Source organism: Coregonus lavaretus, assembly GCF_964263955.1.
Source record: "Coregonus lavaretus genome assembly, contig: HAP1_SCAFFOLD_640, whole genome shotgun sequence".
Taxonomy (NCBI): Eukaryota; Metazoa; Chordata; class Actinopteri; order Salmoniformes; family Salmonidae; genus Coregonus; species Coregonus lavaretus.
Window position 1 is genome coordinate 91279 of NW_028161204.1, and position 21609 is coordinate 112887.

Genomic DNA, 21609 nt, shown 5'->3' on the forward strand with positions numbered 1-21609 from the left:
GTGTTCTCTCTTAGCCCCCAACCCCCTCTACTTCTCCCATTCTTTCCCTCCCTCCCCTTCTCGCTCTCTCCTTCTCTTCCCCTCTCTCATTCGCTATCTCGCTCACTCACACGAGCCCACAATCTCGCTCACTCCGCGGTCCTGACATCTGAGTTCACTGTCAATCTCTGTCTCCTTCGCAGGGATATCCCTTCCGTCTCCGCTGAAGATCACTGGAAAACTATTTTTTCCTCTTACTGAAAAACTACAACAAGAGACTGCCCTGCATTTGTTCTCTTTCTGTGGCGCGGAGAACTATTTGACAAGGACTTTTGACAGCCGCGCAGGATGCCTCAAAAAGGTGAGAGTGGATATCTTCTCAGTAAAATACTGTCTGTGCATTTCAACCTAGACTGCAACCCTGCAAACACACATAACTTAATACAGAACAATCAATAATTGAAAACGAATCTATTATTATTATTGCGCAATATGCATCTTCCAGGCTGCCGACTATTATAGCTAGGCTATAGGTTGGAGTTTGTGCAGTAAGTATAGCCTCTACTGGGCTGCTGATACTCAACTCCTACTCTGGAGTTGTAGAGTGCGATTTGAAGCGGCATTGGGGCTGGCTTTCCTGTTTATTTTATGTGCTCTTTAATGATCGGTTGTGTTGGTGTTTACGGATAGCTTAATGCTTATTTATGACAGCAAAGAGTAAAAAGTCGCGTTAGGCCAAGACAGTGATCATCATGGAGAATGGGGAGCAATGACCCGTTGAGGAATGGTGTCAGTTTGAGTCATAGACAGCCGAGTCACCCAAGCGCCTTCTCTAAAACGCTCCAAGTACACGCTGGGCCTACGCATTTTTCTCTCTTGTTTGCGTGCCAAAGAAAATATACCTCAAGTTGTACTTTTCTTCAAAGCAAGTGAAGTATTGTGCAGAAATAGTTATCACTACACGAATTTAAGCGTGCTTACAATTTACTAAAATACTACAAAAACGTTTTACAATTATTATAAAATAAAACAAAGCATTTATACTAATAGGCTAAATACATAGCCTATTATAATTTTGTCATATTTATGTTTTTTGTCAACATAGAAAGTATATCTGCACAACTCTAAAAATATAAAGATAGTTTCACGTTCACTGAGTCTAAATCAATAAAACTGTCAAACGAAGGTAGCTGAAAGTTAGACCTATATTTCACTATTCGACTAATCATAAATATTATGGTTTCATTTGTGTCGTTAAATTAACATATTACATTAACGATAACACTAAGATGCTTAGTGCATGTAAATGCATAGTACTCACAACTTCCTACTGAGCCATTGTTTGAGATAGTAATGTATTTCTGCATGTGAATGTTGTGAACTCAGGATCCAGCGGCCTGAATAAGCATGTTTAATTAAGGCGATTGTTGTTACGGATTAGGTACTACTAAAGGAAAAGAAATGCAGATTAGACCCTTGTTAACCTCAGCGACAACGGCAGAGTTTTCGACCCTAAGTAAATGATTAACTAGGCCGATGATGTCTATAAAGAGATGGTATGGGAGTGGGACACTGCTGAATCGCAGTTCTCCAAACATTTAGCAGAAATATTGTTTTCAAGGCGGAGAGGAATTTATGATTATTTTACCATTCGCCACTTCCGGGGTTGTGTGTATTTTTGAGAGATTTATTTTGCATTGGTGGGCTTTTACGCACAGTTAAAATATTGGAATGAATGTGGAGGAATCTAAATTAATGAGTTGAGTGCGTTTGCATTGCAAAAAATTAAATGCATTGTTTTCAAGAGTTGTGTATAACCACTTTGGGTGTTTTCAGACAGACTACTTCTAAGAACAGGACTGACGAGGAAGAAATTCCTCCGTTTGCAACAAAACAATTATTACTGTTAACAGTGTTCTGATACATTATAAAATGGCATTGGAAACACGTTTTTTTTTTGCAATAGGCTACTTTCTCCAGAAAGTAGGCCTACTTGTATGTCTCACTTCTCAAGCCAATGCATGTTTCCAAATCCTAGGTTCGGGTGCAATACACACATGCCCACAACAGGGTTGATTTTGCGTAAAGAGATAAAATGAAACTTCAGACTATTCCTTCACTGGCCTCCTTTTTAACCGACCATTTGAATAGGTTCTTTATTGCGTTTTGTCTTTTCCCGATTGAGCTCCCCACTGAGCTGTTGTATCTTTTTACAACCGCCTAACAACCGTCACCAGCTACACCATTACCTCTAGATATTTATAACAAGAAATTACTTTTCCATTTCCCAAAACGAAACAAACAAATCCCACATTGGGCTACGGGCAACCGAGGTCACGGTGCTCCGCTGTGCCAGTGAGAAGGTGTTGTGTGTATGGTCCCGGAGGGGGTGGATGCCTTCGGTTCTTTGTATTCTGGAGTTGTTGGTACGTTTAGTGGGAAGATGAGTTGCTAGTTGTGGAGGCCGAGTTGTGCGGGCCCCGGGTTTGGGTATGGCGGTAGAAAGGGGCGCATTGTTCGGACTCCGGCAGGCTTTGAATGCCGGCCTCAACCCCCTCCTGGTTTGTACTTTTGCAGAGCAGTGAGGCGAGGTAGACAGCGTGTGTCACTATACACATTAGGCGAGAGGGTCTAGATTTTTATATAACTAGAAATACCCTCTGTGGCGGTTGCTTTATGTTTAAGCCTGTTTATAAGCCATCAAGTAGAAGAAGAAAAAACATGTCAAGGAATCAGAAACAGGTGATCAATAAACCATGCACGTGCCAACGGATAGCGATGGTTGTGCCAACGAATAGCAACCATCGCAACTCAACCTAATTTATTTACTTTACCATCTTCAATTAGGCCTATTAAAGTGCCCGTTTCTTCAAACTTCAGGCTGTCCAAAATATAAAAATAAAAACAGAAATATAAATGCTCTCATATGAATAACACGCCAAATCGATAGTAGCCTATTTATTAATTACAATTATAATTCAATAATAATTTTTGTAGGCTTTACTTGTAAAATGTAGGACACAGTCTTCGCTAGGGCTGTACTAATATACTGTTTTGCTTTGTCCTAGGGAGACATTAAGATTGGCTAAATTGTTTTAAGCCAACAGTCAACTCTGTTTCCAGGCAAGTTTAATGCTAAAATATATATACAATGGGGATATGCCAATTCACATGGATTATGGCTATGTGGAATTTATAATCACAGAGCAACATTATGATTGTATTGCACCAAAGTATCCGCCCTAATTGCATTGGAATTCGAAGTAACTAAAAGGGAAAAAAATAAGAAATATATTTGAAAAAAATAGAGAACATTTGTGAATTGTAATGCAAAACTTTGAATAGTCATTACATTCTAATTATGCTGATACTAACATTGTTATCATTGTTATTTCCTTATGACGCATAGAATACCACAGCCAAGCCACGTGGGAGTCTGGCGTAGCCTCGATGATGCAGAACAGTAAGTGGATTTGCATATTTTGGTTTTTAAACTTTGATACTAACCGCAAGTGGAGATATGAATGCATGCAACCCCAACTACTCTACTGTCTTTATGGTTCCCTTAACATAACATACCCCTAACATATTAGCTTTATTCTTTTGTTTTTTTCCCACATCATTTATTGCAGCAGTTTATGGTTTGTTTTTAGTTTAAATGTTTAAAATTGTGTGTTGCTCTTGATGTTGTTAATTTACCACTATCCATGTGTTCATATGTAATGCATGTTATACGGCCCCTTCCAGACCGCAGAGTTATTGAACATTGACAGTTATAGTCTAATTATATATCATCCATTAATCTCCACAGATTGTTTTAGTTTTCTGCTATGTGCACAGAGAGAGAGAGAGAGAGAGAGAGAGAGAGAGAGAGAGAGAGAGAGAGAGTAGAGGGGGTTGGGTTGAAGGGGGAGATTTTTCTTCCCGCTTGAGTTGGTATTAAATAATTGCACAGCCGTCTGCATTAGCTTTAGAGCTGACTGCCAGGCTGTATACACTATTAGCTGGGGCGGAACAAGGGAAGGGAGAGAAGGACATTGCGTGAAAAAGGAGGAATATCAATAATGTCTTATGTAGATTAGTCTCCTCATGAACAGAGCAGGAGTTATAATGGAGATGCCCACATTATAAAAAGAACAGAGTAGAACTGGACATATAGGCCTAAACTCAACACCAACAAAAAACATGATAAAACATGATATTGTCTTGCATGGGCGCCATAAAGGAAAATAGACTGTGTGTAGGCCTATATTGCTTTCTAGTCTATAGTGTGTTATTATTTGTCTGGATTGTTTATCATAATGGCCCATATGAGTTGCTAACATAATTACTGGCGAAATGAACTAAACCATGAAGGATCAAAAGTAACGTTATTTTCTCTCTTGTCTTGCTGCTGGACTAGAGGTCTATGACATCTGTGATGAAGGTGTGTGGAATGATTTCCTCTCTGCTATTCTCCTCACCTTGATGACGTGCCTGTGCTGTAACACGTGCCTACATAGTCACATTTTAATCTGTCTGAATTCAATGTACTTATAGCTAGATCACGTGTAAGGCATATTGATACCTTGTTGTAGGCCTATAGTGTGTAGGTTATAATTTCAATGCAAGTAGGGAATATTATATTGTTCCCTATAAGGGAAAATGACAACATGCAAAACAAAAGGCTTGAATATAGGTCAGATTAAGTAGGACAATTGATACAGGAATTTTTCATTTAGGCCTATTTATTTTGTATCATATATTTTTTAAATACATAGCCTATTGAATATTATTTTGAACAACATTGGTAGTCCATTATGCGCCATATAGGCCACCATTACCCACTGCTCTATGCGCTGACAAATGGCTTAATCACAGATTGCTTGCTAGTTCTCCTTTATTGAGATTATGTTTTAAACGAGGCGTCATCAAAGCTATGTACTGCCCCCTCTGCTCCTGCTTTGCCCCAGATTGATGTTAATGAAATGCACCCCTGGCTTGGCTTGTGATTTCTGGTGCGAATGGCCGAGGAGATATCATTGGGCCCGGCTCTATGTGTAGTTTAAAGGTCGCCGTGGCCTCGGTGGCTTTTGTGCTAACAACTCCTGGGTGTATATGAAGGGGAGCGTCCAAATTGACACCATATGTTTTCCTATTAGTCGACTAGCAATAGAATACAAGGCGCATAATCAGCGCCAGCGGGCGAGATCTACGCATCTCGCCCTGGGGAATTGGGCCCATGATTAAGACTTAACCTTTGGAGAGCTGAAAATGTATGTGATGTCCTTATCTGACGGCTTTATCGATCCCGTGGATGTATATGATGGTTATAAATGCGTTGAGGTGATGGTGCAACCATGTAAACCCGCAGCGAACAGCTGCTTGGCGCTGGCAAGCCAATTTGAGAGTAGGAAGTCTATTAATTCCACTTAATCCTGGAATTACCAAAGAGCAAGGGGATGATAATGGATCTGCTATTAATCAGGTCCACGTTGGATAAGGATCATTACACATAGTGGCCAAAGAGAAGTGTTTAATTCTGTTAAACAGATGTATATTCACTCAAAACATGGCTTTTAATTGGCACAAGCGCACATACAACGTATTCCCAAGCAGATAGCCCACTGATTGCACACAACAGGATTGTAGTGGCTGGGAGGATTTGTTGCCAAATACAAACAAGGGAAAAAAACCGAGATGTCAGATTTAATATGTTGAGAATCCAAGCGCGCCCTCGTTTGTTGTGCCCGCGCGTAGCCCCTGGCCACCTTAAAACGAAGCCTCCCTCGAAGGGTAAACGAGTAGCGTCCAATTTTGTCTGAGTGATATCCAAATCCAGACAGAAAGGGTCGTTTTATCGTGCTACTATTTGTCGTGACGATGCGTTTTTCAAAAGCAGAGCTGTGTCATAAAGTGACATGCCTGCCACAAGTGCTCCAACTGATCTTTTCAATTAGCCTTCCCATGCATGATCCGAGGCGACTTCCGCCTATTTCCAGAAATTAAGCTCAAACTTGACGTGCAGCTAGCTTTATTTTAAAGACAAATGTCAGCCAGCCTCATCATATTTTCCCCCTCTTCTATATTTGGAGCTTATTTATTGCTAAGGAGCCTCTGCTCCCAGAGTCAATGTAGCAGGCGGCAGCGCAGGAGAAGGCAGCGGAGATCTGGAGCGCAGTAAGGCACTCCGGGGAGGCATCGGTCCCACTTGGCTTCAGGTTTGCTGGCTCTTTCCCTGCTTTACTGAACCTCCTTATCGACTACAACCTACCTATTAATTAATTGTTTTAAAAATACTTATATTTGGATAACATTTATTGAGGTTTGTTATATTTGAGGCTACCTAAATGGGTGTTATTTTGGTGTGCTTGTGTTGAGGTGATGCGTAATAGTACATTGGAATAGCGGTGAGGACGATATGGGCATTTCATTTCCAAGTTTGGGAATTTGAAGAGGCTGAAATTGGGGTTGGCTTGCTTGGCGAAATAATGCTGGACAACTCGCGTATGACTGAATTCACCTTTGGATAGCCGATTTCACCTTTGAATAGCTGATTTCACCTTTGAATAGCTGATTTAATCTCAGTTGGATGGAGATGTTTTGGTCCAGATCATTGGATGCTGTTGACGCTTTATCGATGTCCTGCATATGTTGATTCAAGGCTATTGAATTACAGTGACGATTGTCTGGAGTGGGCTTGACCTGAAGTGTTGATCACAATAGAACAATAAATAACTATTAGATATTCAGTTTGGGGATAATTTTACTATTAGACTATGTGCATTTCCTGTTTCATTCTAAATTTAGCGTTTTGTTCACAATTAATGCCTCCCTTCAATGTTTATGTTTCACCTTTGCTCTGAAAGCTAACCATCTGAAAGGAAAAGCATTGCCTAACTCACTGCTATTTTGTTATAGAACATATTGTTGTGATCATAACCTTGTTGTTACATTGCAACAGTGGCCTATAATTGGGCTCCCCTTTGTCTCCGTGCAGGTCACAGCGGTGTGAACCAGCTGGGCGGTGTGTTTGTTAACGGTAGACCGCTACCGGACACCACCAGGCAGAAAATCGTCGAACTTGCTCATAGTGGCGCGCGGCCGTGCGACATCTCCAGGATTCTGCAGGTGACCAGGGCATTCTTTCTGTCTGGCACAGGAAACCCTAGCATTCAGTCATTTTTATTTTTTATTTTAAGATACCACAAAATAAATAAATATAAATATAAGAAGATGATGCATGGTGGAACTTTTCGTTTTCCTTACTTTAGCCTTTTTGTTTATTTAAAAACGTTTTCCAACAATGTTGGCTGTAAGAAGGGCCAGACAAAGCCTAATTGCTTCTCTTTATATTCCATATCCAATTCAAATTAAATGAAGGGTAACAAGTCCTAAGTAGGCTACCACTTTCCCCCCTAAGAATAGTTGCATTTTAGAAAGTGCACACTCTGTTATCCTATACCATTTAAGGCATATTTTCTGTTTATAGACCCATGATGACTCAAAAGTCCAAGTGCTGGAAAATGAAAACGTAAGCTTATTATTGTTTGACGTAATCTTCAACATTTCGCAACTAGTCTTAAATAATGTATGTGAATTGTGTCTATTGTTTTCTATCCAGGTGTCCAACGGGTGCGTGAGTAAGATCCTTGGCAGATACTATGAGACTGGCTCCATTAGACCGAGAGCGATCGGAGGCAGCAAACCGAGGGTAGCCACTCCAGAGGTGGTGGGGAAGATAGCGCAGTACAAGCGGGAGTGCCCGTCTATTTTCGCCTGGGAGATCCGCGACAGACTGTTGTCGGAGGGGGTCTGCACCAACGACAATATACCCAGTGTAAGTGCAGTGAGTGTAAGTTATGAGCATGATTTTTTTACAACCTGAAATGATTTATCAGAGACGGAAAGCATGCATGATTAGCAGCCAACCATTTAGTCATGAGATCATGCACTGCGTTATATGTAAAACATATGGTTAGCATGAGTTAACCTGTAGATTTCGATTTAATTCGTTATTAGCTAGATAATTTTGCACCACATAGGGCCTGCATGTAAAATAAATGTATTCAATTGGCATTTGTTGATGTTTATAATAGCCACATTTTCAATGTTTTTTCTCAAATATTATTTGGAAATGCTCTGTTTACCTCTTTACTTCCAGCTCACTTGTCAGGATGTGACGTATGTGTGCGCGCGCGTGCGTGCGTGTGTATACGTTTGCACCATAGACATTAACGTTTGCACGCTCACAGTGCTCGCATGCCTACACGCTATGCCGGCGGCGGCGCGCATTTTTAAATCATGCCTGGAGTTAATCAAACCGTTCCGTTTTGTTTGTCTTTCAGGTGTCATCAATAAACAGAGTCCTCCGCAACCTGGCTAGCGAGAAGCAACAGATGGGCGCAGATGGCATGTATGACAAGCTGAGAATGCTCAACGGTCAGACAGGAACTTGGGGGACACGGCCCGGATGGTACCCCGGAACTTCAGTCCCAGGGCAGCCCAACCAAGGTGAGCCTCAGTCACTAATAATATGACAATGAAGAAGCCTATAGTAGTCTATAGATATAAAGAATTTGCGGTATTCGTGAAATCATATAATTATCTCACCATTATTCGAATGTGGGCCTATAGACTAATCCATCATTGGGCAATGCATTCCGTTAGACTTTGGAAGAAGGAGTATTAGGGTTTTTATAAACCACATTGTTGAAATGACCTAAGGGTCCATGTAAACATTAATATCACACATGTTTTTATTGTTATGAGAACAATGGATTGAACGTTATATTGCACATGCTAGGTCTATACCATGGCCTATATCTTCGCTTCTTTCATACATGACTAAACGGTCACATTACGCATGGGTTCTGGCTAGACGAAAATGACGTAACTGATTAGTGAGTAGTGTTACTTAAGCTAAGTCACCATAACAAATATGTTATACAATAAACATCTTAAAGCTATAGTTTTCAGTGCGTGTTGGGCATCAATAATTTAAGATGATTGGATGTCGTTTATGATTGGTCAGCATATCAAGCAGGTATTGTCAACATGCTTTGATGCCTTTGGTGGACAAGAATCCCAATTAATCATAGAGTAGTCGATTAGTGAACGGCCAATTAATCAGCAGTCTCAATGCCCACACTGTCTCCGATGGGGATGTGCGTGACAGAGGCCTGGCATTTCAGCGGAGGTGTCCATCCAACAACCCGCATTTTCCTCCTCTCCTGGCGGGGAAAAAAAGCCTGAGGGCCGTGTGCGGGATATCAGTACAAAGAAATGTTTTCCTTCACACGCAAGGATTAGTTATGGGAACGGTCCTGCTATGTATAATTGCTCATTAGAGAGAGCTTCGTCTCTCGTTATGGTGACATGCAGGAGTGTCTAGTTGGGGAGACTGATGGAGAAATGTTCCACAGGAGACCACTGGACACGGGATGACAGGCGGGGCGATTAGCCATGAAAACATGCATGTTACAAAGATAAATGTTTATGTTCTAGTTATTTTTTTGTGCTGTAATAGACCATTGTGAAATACAGAGCCGGAAAGGGAAGAAACTCGTGAGAAACAGTGTAATAATTCGATATATGTTTCTGCACCGAATTTAATTTGCTTTGAACATAAAGGCTTTTTGATTTAGTCTTATGTGGGCTAAACTAGCTTTGTTCAGGTTTTATTTTTTTTATGTACAATAAACTATATGCTTAGGCCTATTAGCTTAAAGTCAGTGTCGTCCATTTCTAAAACTAGGCATAATTATTCACTCAGTTTACACTTTGTTTGATTTAATTTAATTATTGATAATAATAGTAGGCTATTAATAATAACGATATTATTATTAATATTATTAATAATAATAACAGGCCTAATCATAATTACAATAATAATAGGCCTAGTAATAATAATAATAATAATAATAATAATAATAATAATAATAATAATAATACATTTTTAAAGGCCTTTAAGGCAATGTTTTTAGGCCCTTATTGCAATATTGTTTTTCAGTTTCTTCGATTGAAAATAAAGTGACATGGGCATTTACATCCAACTTAATTGGGAATTGTTTCCAGGAGTTCATTTCAGGAGGCTCATTAGGCCTGAACCATACGGCAAGGCTAGGTCTCTGAGGAGAACGAAATATGGTCCCTGTCAAACAACAGCTACGCAACAGTGGCTAAAATAATGGTTACAAGGAGTCTGACAGGGCCTGAAAGGAGTAACTCTATCTAGAGAGGCGGAATAAAACTCCGTGGCAATTAATTCTTACCTCTCTTTCTCTCATTTCATTCTGATATGGAACTAAATCCCGTCTGTAGGATTTAGACACTCACTTTCTCTTTCAGTTTAATCGGTTTTTTAAGTGTTTTTGATCCAGTCTCTCTGTTGACTGAAAGGTGCCGCTTTTTCTTTTGGCTGCTTTTCCGCCCGACTGCCCGAGACACCGTGATACCAAAGAATGAGTTTATTTCCCAGCGCTTTTTAAAAGAAAACAAATCCCAAACCTAGCGTCAGTGGGTCTGGCGGAGGGATAATAGGCCGCACATTCACTCATTTTTGTGGATTATCCTTCGAGAAGAAAGACAAAGCGCTGAGTGGACACAGGATATATGAAGAAAAAAATTTGACATTTTAAAAAGATACATTTTGATTGTAATAATCCTATCAACACATTCATTTCAAGCCAATACAAACCCAGACAATTATCATTATGTGCTATAATTTAGCACTTGCTAGATGTCTGTGGTAGTATGTCTAATTCATGGGATATTTAGCCTAGGCTACTACATTGTTATCGGCCTAAGCCTAAAATATGACAGGGGCCTTATGGTGAATTTGCTTACATAACACGCAATGTCATGCTAATTTAGTGCGTATTTAAACTGTTGTTATGCAAATACTCCAATATTACAACAAATGTTTTATGGAATCTCCCAGGGGAAAACTAGCCTGGGTACCAGTCTGTTTAGCTAACATTCCACTCGTTGTACTCCGTGTCATATGCCAAAGATGTTTAGCATGACAGCAGTGGCAAGGAGTGGAATGATAGCTAAACAGACTAGTGGAAAACATTCGATCCTATACATTTGTTTAAATAGGCTTATGGATATCGTTAGAGAAGAGTAGCCTGTCGTGAGTCCAATGTAAGTACTGTCATGTCCGAGACTACCCCAACTAAATGGGTCAACTCAGAACATTTTCTGTATGCATGTGCACCTCACGAAACGACTGGTCAAATAGCGTTACACACATAAAAACCGACATTCTCCAAAAGTAGCCCTTAATTGCTTAATTTCATCTGAACTTCTCGGAGGGATAATGATGTGCAAAAACAAGACAGGCATTAGTCGATACGCCTCGAACTGAAGACCCTATAGGCCCACCACGGACAACCAGGAGCCGTGAATAGATAGGCCTTATTCAGCTTGTACAGGGGGTTGCATGCTCTCTCCTCACTCATTTGTTTCCAATTTAAGACAGAAATCCTGACTGGCGTTTAGCTGGCCGGGAGACGTGATTAATGATGCTAGTGGATAAGGGTTAACACACTGAACTCAAAGCTCTGTTGACCGGGATCCTCGTGCGCACAATAGTCCACCAAAGCACAGAGAGAATCCTTTTGTCGCCTCGTCCGATTGTGCTGCTCCATTTCTCTCTGGTGATATTCTGCCCACGAAGAGTTCGCTGTAGCCACCTCTCGCTGTGTGCACAGAGTTTAATGGTTTCCCTTACCCCGAACCGCATTGTTTCATTGTGAAAAGCACCTCCTTCTATTCAAGTGTTGGTGGTCACCTCAATGGCTATACGAAAGCGCATATGGGGACGGCCATTGAGGCTTCGCAACGCTCCTAAATGGGGGAGAGAGTTTGGGTTTTTAAACATTTCAGAGGGCCTGAAAGGAGTTCGCCACATCTTGTCACATTTCTCTTAACCCTTTGAGCACATGTTCCATTGTTGAGAGGTGATAAAGGATCTATGTTCACGCAGCAATGCTGAGCAATGGTATTTCCCCCACAATATTTTACAAATAACAACTCAGTCTTTTATGGCTATTGATGTGTCTGAAAACAAGCAGAGATCAATATGTTAGCTGGATCATTCATCCATCATCATTCAATGCCTCTGTGTGTTTTATGCCAGCTAGGCCTACAACGGCAGCTTTTCCTTATTATTCTAACAGGTCGCTTTTAACGGAAAAATATAAAGATAATAGGACTATTGAATTCAAATGAATTCCCTATGGGCTATTGCGAGGATGAAATGTTATTTTTTTGCAGTTTATTTTGAGAACTATAAAATTAAACAATATATTAATGAATGATTTTGGAGATGTAGTAGGCTAATTCATATTTGTTTATTGATTTCATTACAGATGGTTGCCAGCCACAGGACGGTGCAGGAGAGAACACCAACTCCATCAGTTCGAATGGGGAGGATTCAGACGAGACGCAGATGCGACTTCAGCTAAAGAGAAAGCTACAGAGAAACCGCACGTCGTTCACCCAAGAGCAGATTGAAGCACTGGAAAAAGGTGAACTTGAATTTACACGATATGAATATTTTAATTTAACGTCTTATTGAATGAATAGCAACATTCACCTCAGTAGCCTACACATAATTCAAAGACAACAATATGTTTGTTAGCCTATACTAAAGATACGTTTTCATATTGTATTCCAGAATTTGAAAGGACTCATTATCCTGACGTTTTCGCGAGGGAAAGACTGGCAGCGAAAATAGATCTGCCTGAAGCAAGAATACAGGTGAGCGGACACATTTTGAAATACGCATTGCACTGCATTCAATTAACATTTTGCTGCTTGGTCTGAAAAAGGCACACAAGAATCGATGCGTAGGCTAAATATGCGACTAATGTTTGATTGACCTGGCTTGTTGTGCAGGTGTGGTTCTCAAACAGAAGGGCGAAGTGGAGGCGGGAGGAGAAGCTCCGGAACCAGCGTCGTCAGGCCAGCAACTCCTCCAGTCACATCCCCATCAGCAGCAGCTTCAGCACCAGCGTCTACCAGACCATGCCTCAGCCCACCACACCTGGTAAGCGCGACATTCATAGAACATTCCATCCATCCACAGTGGGACACTTGTCAACATTAGGAATATTTCAGTAGGCCCACCACCCATTTAAATGTCAGACAACTTAATTAAAGACTAATATAGGTAAAAGGGATATTTTTCTTTGATATAAAGATGAGTTGAATAATAACTCATCATATAAATCAAATGACAGTTGATTGAATACTTTTTGCTGATATAGGCTACTTTGAATGATTCATTGGTTAATCATGCATGTAAGCACTGAAACACAAAATCCCCTGAGCTAAATGTCAAGGAGGCCTACACTCTACCTGTCAAAGAGGGAGTGGCTTTACTCACACTATGTTCCCTATCTGCCATCTCTGAATGTATGAACTGCAACAGATTTTAACCAAAATTTCTCCCCTTCTTCCTCAGTGTCCTTCACATCTGGGTCTATGTTGGGCAGACCTGACACGGCCCTCACCAACACATACAGCGCACTGCCTCCCATGCCCAGCTTTACCATGTCCAACAACCTGCCTATGCAAGTAAGTCGACAACCAGATACTAACTAACCCTGACCCTGTTCTGTCTGCGTTAACTGTGTCAACAAATGTCAAGGTTGTGTTGTGGTCTGAAATTTGCAAATAGTACAGTTAAAATTGTATTTCAAAAGCCAATAAATACCATTATTACCAAGCTAGTTGTAATCAACCTTCTTAGGTACAATGATGCTGGTCTCTTATAATCCTCATAACAGGTTGAGGAGAAATCAAACTGTAGTCATAAATATTTCTAAATGCCTAAAGGAAATAATAGTCTATATCCATAGTTGGGCATTGCTGTAAGGACTGACTGACTGCTGAGCTGAAGAGGGTATATAGTTGGCTAAGCTAATATATACACGTTATTCTCTCCCTGTCTATAGCCCAGCCAGACCTATTCCTGCATGCTGCCTACCAGTCCGCCTGTGAATGGGCGGAGCTACGACACATACACGCCCCCTCATATGCAGGCACATATGAACAGCCAATCAATGACCACTTCTGGTACCACCTCAACAGGTAGGCAGAAAGTCCATTGTTTTCCGAAAAAACGCTTGGCCTTTAGCGAAAATGAACAAATCACGTTTAGTCTCTTCGCTAACTAACCATCTGCCACCTAACCTTTAAATAGAGGGGGGCTACATAGCCATGCACACATTCTCTTTCTTAATTCATGCTCTGCATTTCGCCATTATCCGCCATTTTCTTTTTTCTCTTTGATCAGACAACAGACACATACTGTACCTTTACGTTACACACCATTTTCTCTCTCCTGACATTCTAATCTTAGTACATGAACGCACCCCATTCCATTCCAGCTCAATGTCATAATGGGATTTTAACCACTCTAGACGGAGGTTTTAATTCCAACCCATTACATTGCTGTTGAGGGCTATATATACTGGTCATAGTCATGAATGGTTAATGGACCATTGACACATTTCCTCTATGCTAAATCACTAATTAATTTGATTCATTTGCTGTTGTACTTTCTGCGATGCTTCAATCAACCTAGCTAACTGTGCTGAAGTGCTAACCACTGTGATTCATAAAGCTACTGTTCTGTGTGCTAAAGTTCTTATCACTGAATACTCAAAGGCCCAGTGCAGTCAAAAAAGGTGATTTCCGGTGTTTTATATATATTTCCACACTATGAGGTTGGAATAATACTGTGAAATTGGGAAAAGTATGATAATGCCCTTTTCGTGTAAGAACTGTTTGAAAAGACCACCTGACATTTCAGCCTGTTTTGGTGGGATGGAGTTTTGGCCTCCCTGGTGACATCACCAGGCAGTGAATTAGTGAATAGACCAATAAGAGAGTTCCAAACCTCTTTGCCAATAACAACTAGTTTTCAGTCCCAGACAGTCCTAGCAAAATGTTTGCTTGAGAAATTGCTCTTTGCTAAGAAGCTATTTTTGTTTCTTTTTGAACATTTTAATTTAAACCAAATCACAGTAAAGTACTTAATTGTTATCCAGAAATGATTTGACATTGAGATCAAAACGGCTGCATTGGACCTTTAACCTTTCTAATGACCTATACTCTGTGGCTGTGCACTCTGTGCTAAAGCATTGATCAACTCGAATGCATGCTACGTATGTGCTACAGCACTTACCTCTCAATATCCTATTTTGCGTCATGGTTAATCTCTCAATATGATGGTAATTTTTCAGGCTCTTTACCAAATACAGTACAGAGACACTGGGCCATTTTGACTGATGTGTCTCTCTTCCCTCTCTCCTCAGGACTCATCTCTCCTGGAGTGTCTGTCCCTGTCCAGGTCCCAGGCGGCGAGCCTGACATGTCTCAGTACTGGTCAAGACTACAATAGAGAGAAAAGCTACTTCACCCTGTAACTGCCCACCTTACTGTACCAACCACGCCCTCCGCAGGGGTCTCACACACACACGGAGAGAAGTGGAGGAGTGGAGAGGAGAGAGAGAGAGACTCTGGGAGAGCCCTAGGACTACAGGGTGTGGTTGTTTCTACTGGGACCGTGTGCTGTTCTGTAGCTCTTGGCACATATGAGGACTGGGGAGAACAACAATGGGAAGAGTGGGGGAAGAAGAAGTAGAAACATGGACCTCTGTAAAGTGCCCAGTGTTTAACATTTTTATGGAACAAAAACTTCATTTTCTTTTTCCCAAGTCCTTGTTTCTTTTTTCTGTCTTTCTCTGGCGTGTTTGTATATGGCCATGTGTATGTTATGATGAGAAACCCAGATCAAGTACTGATAGATGGACTGCTAGAAAACCATGTTGGTCTTGTGTTTGTTTTGGGGAAAGGAGAACCCAAGAGATTTCTGCCATGACTATTTTAAAAATCTGCTTAAATCAAGACTTTCTACCAGACTTTGCACGGTCTGTGGACTCTGGCGAAACTGTTGCATATCACCCGAGAGGAGAGCTGTGGGGAGGAGACTCAGTGTGTTTATTAAACCTATTTATTGGTCATATTCCTTCAACATGGACATCAGCAGAGGACGACCTCCAGTCAATCCACCCACCTCAGCCTTGGGTCTTTGACTCCTGCATTATCAGATGAACTGTACAGGCCTGGGCATTTAACTATGGTCACAGACAACCACATTATCACATGAACTGTATAGGCCTGGGTATTTAACTGTGGTCACAGACAACCACATTATCACATGAACTGTACAGGCCTGGATATTTAACTGTGGTCACAGACAACCACCACTAACAGTTTGCAAGGACAGTGGGAAATACAAGACATGTGCATGGACTTCTGCTGTGGTGGATGGATTGATTCTAGGTCCAAGACTTGTTCATGGACTTCTGCTGTGGTGGATGGATTGATTCTAGGTCCAATACCTGTTCATAGACTTCTGCTGTGGTGGATGGATTGATTCTTGGTCCAAGTGAAGAGCTATAAATGCAGAGGAGTTGTGGAGTAAAACAGTTGAATCGCTAAATGGTAGACTGCGTCTTCGATATAATCCAATTTGTTTATGTCGAATTGTAAGTATGTCTTCCCAAGAAATCGAAAGATTTCTACAATAAAAGTACATTTTCATTTATATCCCCCCAAGAATATTCTATAAATGTTTTCTACACATTTTCATGCATCATAAAAATACATTTCTTTAGGTCAGGTACAATTAGTCTCTTAGGTATAGTTGTATTATAGTGTCCTATTGTCAAATCATTTTGTGCAACTAGAAATATTTAATTCCTATAATTATGATTAAACATGCTTGACAAAGTTTTAAACATAAGTGTTTGGCAGTTGTTTACAAGTACATATCAGATTTAATCATTGTTGATTGTAAAACAGACCAAAGCCTTTGTATTTCATCTATTACACAATGTTTTTTTTGTTGAAGATATTAGTCTTGTGTTGCATAATTTTGTAAACATTTGATGTTATATTCCATTGACTTAGAGTATGTTTGACTGCGGACTAATCGAGCAGTCCTTATTTATGATTGAAGACCATGGGTGGGCTTTTCTAGCCTCGTCTGTCATGCTTTTTTGAGTTCTGCGTTGTTTTTCAAAAATGTGTACATAGAACCTGGACACGTATACGGGGTCTACGTCTGAGCTATGCTTTTCAGATGAAACGTCTACACTGTCTCTTAAATATTTCAATTTTATTTTATTTAAAATGGAGCTTTCTAAATGTATTTTGTGAAAACCATAAAAAAAAACAAAAAAAACATTTTGTACAGTAAATATAGTGAAAGCTTTTTTCGTGTTATTAATTCTTTAGCCAACATCCAATACGATACCCCAGGTGAGAAAAGCTACACAACATATTACTACAGCCCATTGTGAATGGTACGAAGCGTATTTGCTGTACCACACAACTACAAATGAGCCAATAGAGAATTTCCACAGAAACAAGCCAAAGTGGGGCCAGTTCCAACCTAACATGTATTCCAAACAGCCAAGCCCTATCCTATGTGATGCATGGCCCTCACCAGCTCCACACAGACCACACAGCTTAACAACTCGCAACAATGGAAAAGGTCACTCAATTCACTGCCACTGCCCCTTGTTTTGGTAGAGTTACAACAAATGTAGGGGAAAAAAGAGGGAGACAGAGAGGAGGAAAGGGAGGGAGGGAGGGAGGGAGGGAGGGAGGGGAAAAAACAGGAATAAAGCAGTCCGTCAGTACCCAGAGCGAGGCAGAGGAGAGATTGTGTGGCAGAATGAGTTATTTTGCTTCACTTGCTGCCACAGCAGGGGGTTGGTTGTGTGTCTGTCTGTGTCTCTGTGTGTGTGTTGAGGGGTATGGGAGCAGTTGGAGGGGGAGGGGGACCTGGAGAGAGCTAGGTCAGGTATCCCCTCTGAGTTATTGCTGTGCTGTGTTTTGTCTCACACTCACAGAACACACAGGTGTTCTATTTGATCACTCTCTTGTCGCAGAGAATTTTCCTGCGCTGCAGGAAATGCAAACTTGTGTATTCAGGTTTTAAAAGGCTTTTAAAGTTAGTAATTTCCACTTTAAAATGTCAGACTTGATTTACCCTAACGAAAAATGTTTCAACCCCTACAAAAATGTCCATTCATTATAATCATTCACATTTCCTGTTACTGCAGGATTATTTCCCTGCTGTGAGAAACTGGTAAAGAAAGAAAATAAAACATACGTTTTTATTGTCACATACACTGGATAGGTGCAGTGAAATGTGTTGTTTTACAGGGTCACCCAGAGTTGTATGGCGCCCCTGGAGCAAATTAGGTTTAAGTGCCTTGCTCAAGGGCACTTCGACAGATTGTTCACCTTGTCGGCTGGGGTATTCGAACCGGCGACCTTTCGGTTACTGGCCCAACGCTCTAACTGCTAGGCTAGCTGCCACCGATCTGTACATTACACACACCGCATCCGTGAATTCAGAACAACGCAAACTCTTGTGTACATTCGACTGTATACATCCCATTTACTTTGAAGACCATTAGAAGCAAAGGTATGAAGGTCATGTTAATAACAGGTTGTTTAGGGGAAGGGGAGACAGTCTTTCTATTCAAACCATTGTTCAGTTCTTTATGCAAACTATTACAACACAATAACTTCACCACTCTTCAACACAAGGCTGGAGCAGGGATGTCGTGAGAGAAGAGGGAGACAGAACAGATTAGACAGCTGCATTGACAGAGAGAAAGAACATCAATATTTACAAGAGAGGGAGAGAGGGAGAGAGAGAGAGAGAGAGAGAGAGAGAGAGAGAGAGAGAGAGAGAGAGAGAGAGAGAGAGAGAGAGAGAGAGAGAGAGAGAGAGAGAGCAAGAGGGATGGGGATTGAGCGATACAGGTACAATAACATGCAAAAATAAAAAAGGCATAAATTATCAACAGCCACGTTACATGCAAGGTGTGAGTCTGCATTCAAACAGGGCCAAGTCATGTGATAGAAGTGGTTGAGTCTGATCAAATCAAAATGTTTATCTGCCATCTTTGGTCCATATATGTTTGAGCAGTGACACAACGATGGCTTGTTTGTAGGGAGTAGGTCTGCACACCCACAACGGCAAACATAAGCAGACTCTCACGCATTCAGAGGTGTCAACCGGATCAGTCACTTTCAATGGAGCAGTACCACTCAGACTTAAGGACTCTCTCTCTCGGTCAGACATCTCCGCAGTGTGTTCTGTACAGTATTCTATGATAAAAGCACTCCACTGTTTTCCCATCACCATCAAGTATAGCAACACCAGATGAATATCTAATTCATGAGCACCTAGCTTATGCATATCCAGCAGCACCATATCATTTAACCCTCTATGAGCCTCCTGCATATCCAGTAGCACCATATAACCTAACCCCCTATGAGCCTCCTGCGTATCCAGCAGCCCCATATAATTTAACCCCCTATGAGCCTCCTGCATATCCAGCAGCACAATATAATTTAACCCCCTATGAGCCTCCTGCATATCCAGCAGCCCCATATAATTTAACCCCCTATGAGCCTCCTGCATATCCAGCAGCACCATATCATTTAACCCTCTATGAGCCTCCTGCATATCCAGTAGCACCATATAACCTAACCCCCTATGAGCCTCCTGTGTATCCAGCAGCCCCATATAATTTAACCCCCTATGAGCCTCCTGCATATCCAGCAGCACAATATAATTTAACCCCCTATGAGCCTACTGCATATCCAGCAGCCCCATATAATTTAACCCCCTATGAGCCTCCTGCATATCCAGCAGCACCATATCACTTAACCCCCTATGAGCCTCCGGTATATCCAGCAGCCCCATATCATTTAACCCCCTATGAGCCTCCTGCATATCCAGCAGCACCATATAATTTAACCCCCTATGAGCCTCCTGAATATCCAGCAGCCCCATATCATTTAACCCCCTATGAGCCTCCAAAGTTACCCTGCAAAGGTATCAACAGAGAAGGAACAGAAGAGGGACAGTGTCAACAACACTTGTTATAGTAGACTAGAGGATGGATGAGGAGGTATTGTCCAGATTCTGGGTCACAACATGTTGACATGTTGAACACACTGAAGTGAGAAAGAGAAAAGAAAAGCTGTTTCGACCAGTAAGATGACAGGGAGGAGGAGAAGGAGGAGGATCCAAGGGCTGTCTCGACCAGTAAGATGACAGGGAGGAGGAGGAGGGGGGGATCCAAGGAGGGGTACCGGTGATGCATGAAACACAATTTCACCTGTTTGAGAAAGATACTGTGTGAACAATGAGAGAGGTTGGACGACCTGAAATGGACAACAACACAAGCCTGTATGTGTGCATCCGAACTCTACCCAGATAGGAGATATTAGATTATACATCACCTTAGATTTCATAATAACTTAGATTTCCAGGCAATTTAGATCACCTTATATTTCACAACACTTTATATTTCACAACACCTTGTATTTCACATCACCTTGTATTTCACAACCCCATATATTTCATATCAACTAATATTTCATATCACCTTATTGTAACACTCTGGCTCCGGGACTTTTGTATTTGAGCCAGGGTGTATTGTGTTTTGTTGGGTTTTGGGTGATTTTCTATGTTTGCATTTCTGTCATGTTTATTTCTAGGTTTGGTCATTGACTCCCAATCGGAGGTAACGAGTGTCAGCTGTCGGCTCGTTATCTCTGATTGGGAGCCATATTTATACTGCATGTTTTCCTGTGGGCATTGTGGGTTATTGTTCCGTATTTAGTCTTTGTCACTATTGGACTTCACATTCGTCGCTTTGGTTTGTTGTTTTTGGTTGCTTTAAGTAAATAAAGTACCATGTTCGTTTCACACGCTGCGCCTTGGTCTCCTTCACTCCTCGACGACCGTGACAGAATAACCCACCAAAGAAAGACCAAGCAGCGTGTCCAGGAGCAGGGAGACTGGACATGGGAGGAGGCACCGGGCAAGGAGATAGAGAGGCTGGCGATGGCCCAGGTGGGCACATCGTGGTCCTGGGAGGACATGCTCGGAGGCAAGGGACCTTGGGGAAGGATCAAGGCCCTGGCGAGAGAGGAGCAACGGCGGCAGCAGGGCCATCGTCGGAGGGTCGTGTGTCAACCCCAGAAAATTTTTAGGGGGGGGCACAAGGCATGGACGACGGGGCTGACGGAGGAGAAAAGGGGGAGTATCCAGGAGGCCACCAGGCCAGGGGTACACCGCCCTGTACGTCCTGTGCTGATGCCTCACACAGAGTGTGTGAGGGTAGGCATTCAGCCAGGACGGGTGGTGTCCGCTGTTCGCTCCAGGCCTCCTATCCGTCTCCACAGCCCGGTCCGGCCTGTTCCTGCCACCCGCACCAGGTCTACGGTGTGCGTCGCCAGCCCGGTCCGGCCTGTTCCTGCCACCCGCACCAAGTCTACGGTGCGCGTCGCCAGCCCGACCCGGCCTGTTCCTGCCACCCGCACCAAGACTACGGTGAGCGTCGCCAGCTCGACCCGGCCTGTTCCTGCCACCCGCACCAAGTCTACGGTGCGCGTCGCCAGCCCGGTCCGGCCTGTTCCTGCCACCCGCACCAAGACTACGGTGCGCGTCGCCAGCCCGACCCGGCCTGTTCCTGCCACCCGCACCAAGACTACGGTGCGCGTCGCCAGCCCGGTCCGGCCTGTTCCGGCCAC

The 21609-nt window shown here is 42.1% G+C and overlaps 1 protein-coding gene across 1 annotated transcript; it reads left to right on the forward strand.

Annotated features, from left to right (window-relative positions):
• Window positions 1-327: 327 nt before the first annotated feature.
• Window positions 328-15376, forward strand: LOC311121022 (paired box protein Pax-6; the record flags this gene model as incomplete). Its single annotated transcript, XM_084195564.1, has 13 exons — window positions 328-340; window positions 3389-3442; window positions 4382-4405; window positions 6959-7089; window positions 7451-7492; window positions 7583-7798; window positions 8307-8472; window positions 12336-12494; window positions 12644-12726; window positions 12865-13015; window positions 13433-13545; window positions 13926-14061; window positions 15291-15376. The coding sequence occupies 13 exons, from the start codon at window positions 328-330 to the stop codon at window positions 15374-15376; spliced, it is 1374 nt and encodes a 457-aa protein (XP_084051690.1).
• Window positions 15377-21609: the final 6233 nt, after the last annotated feature.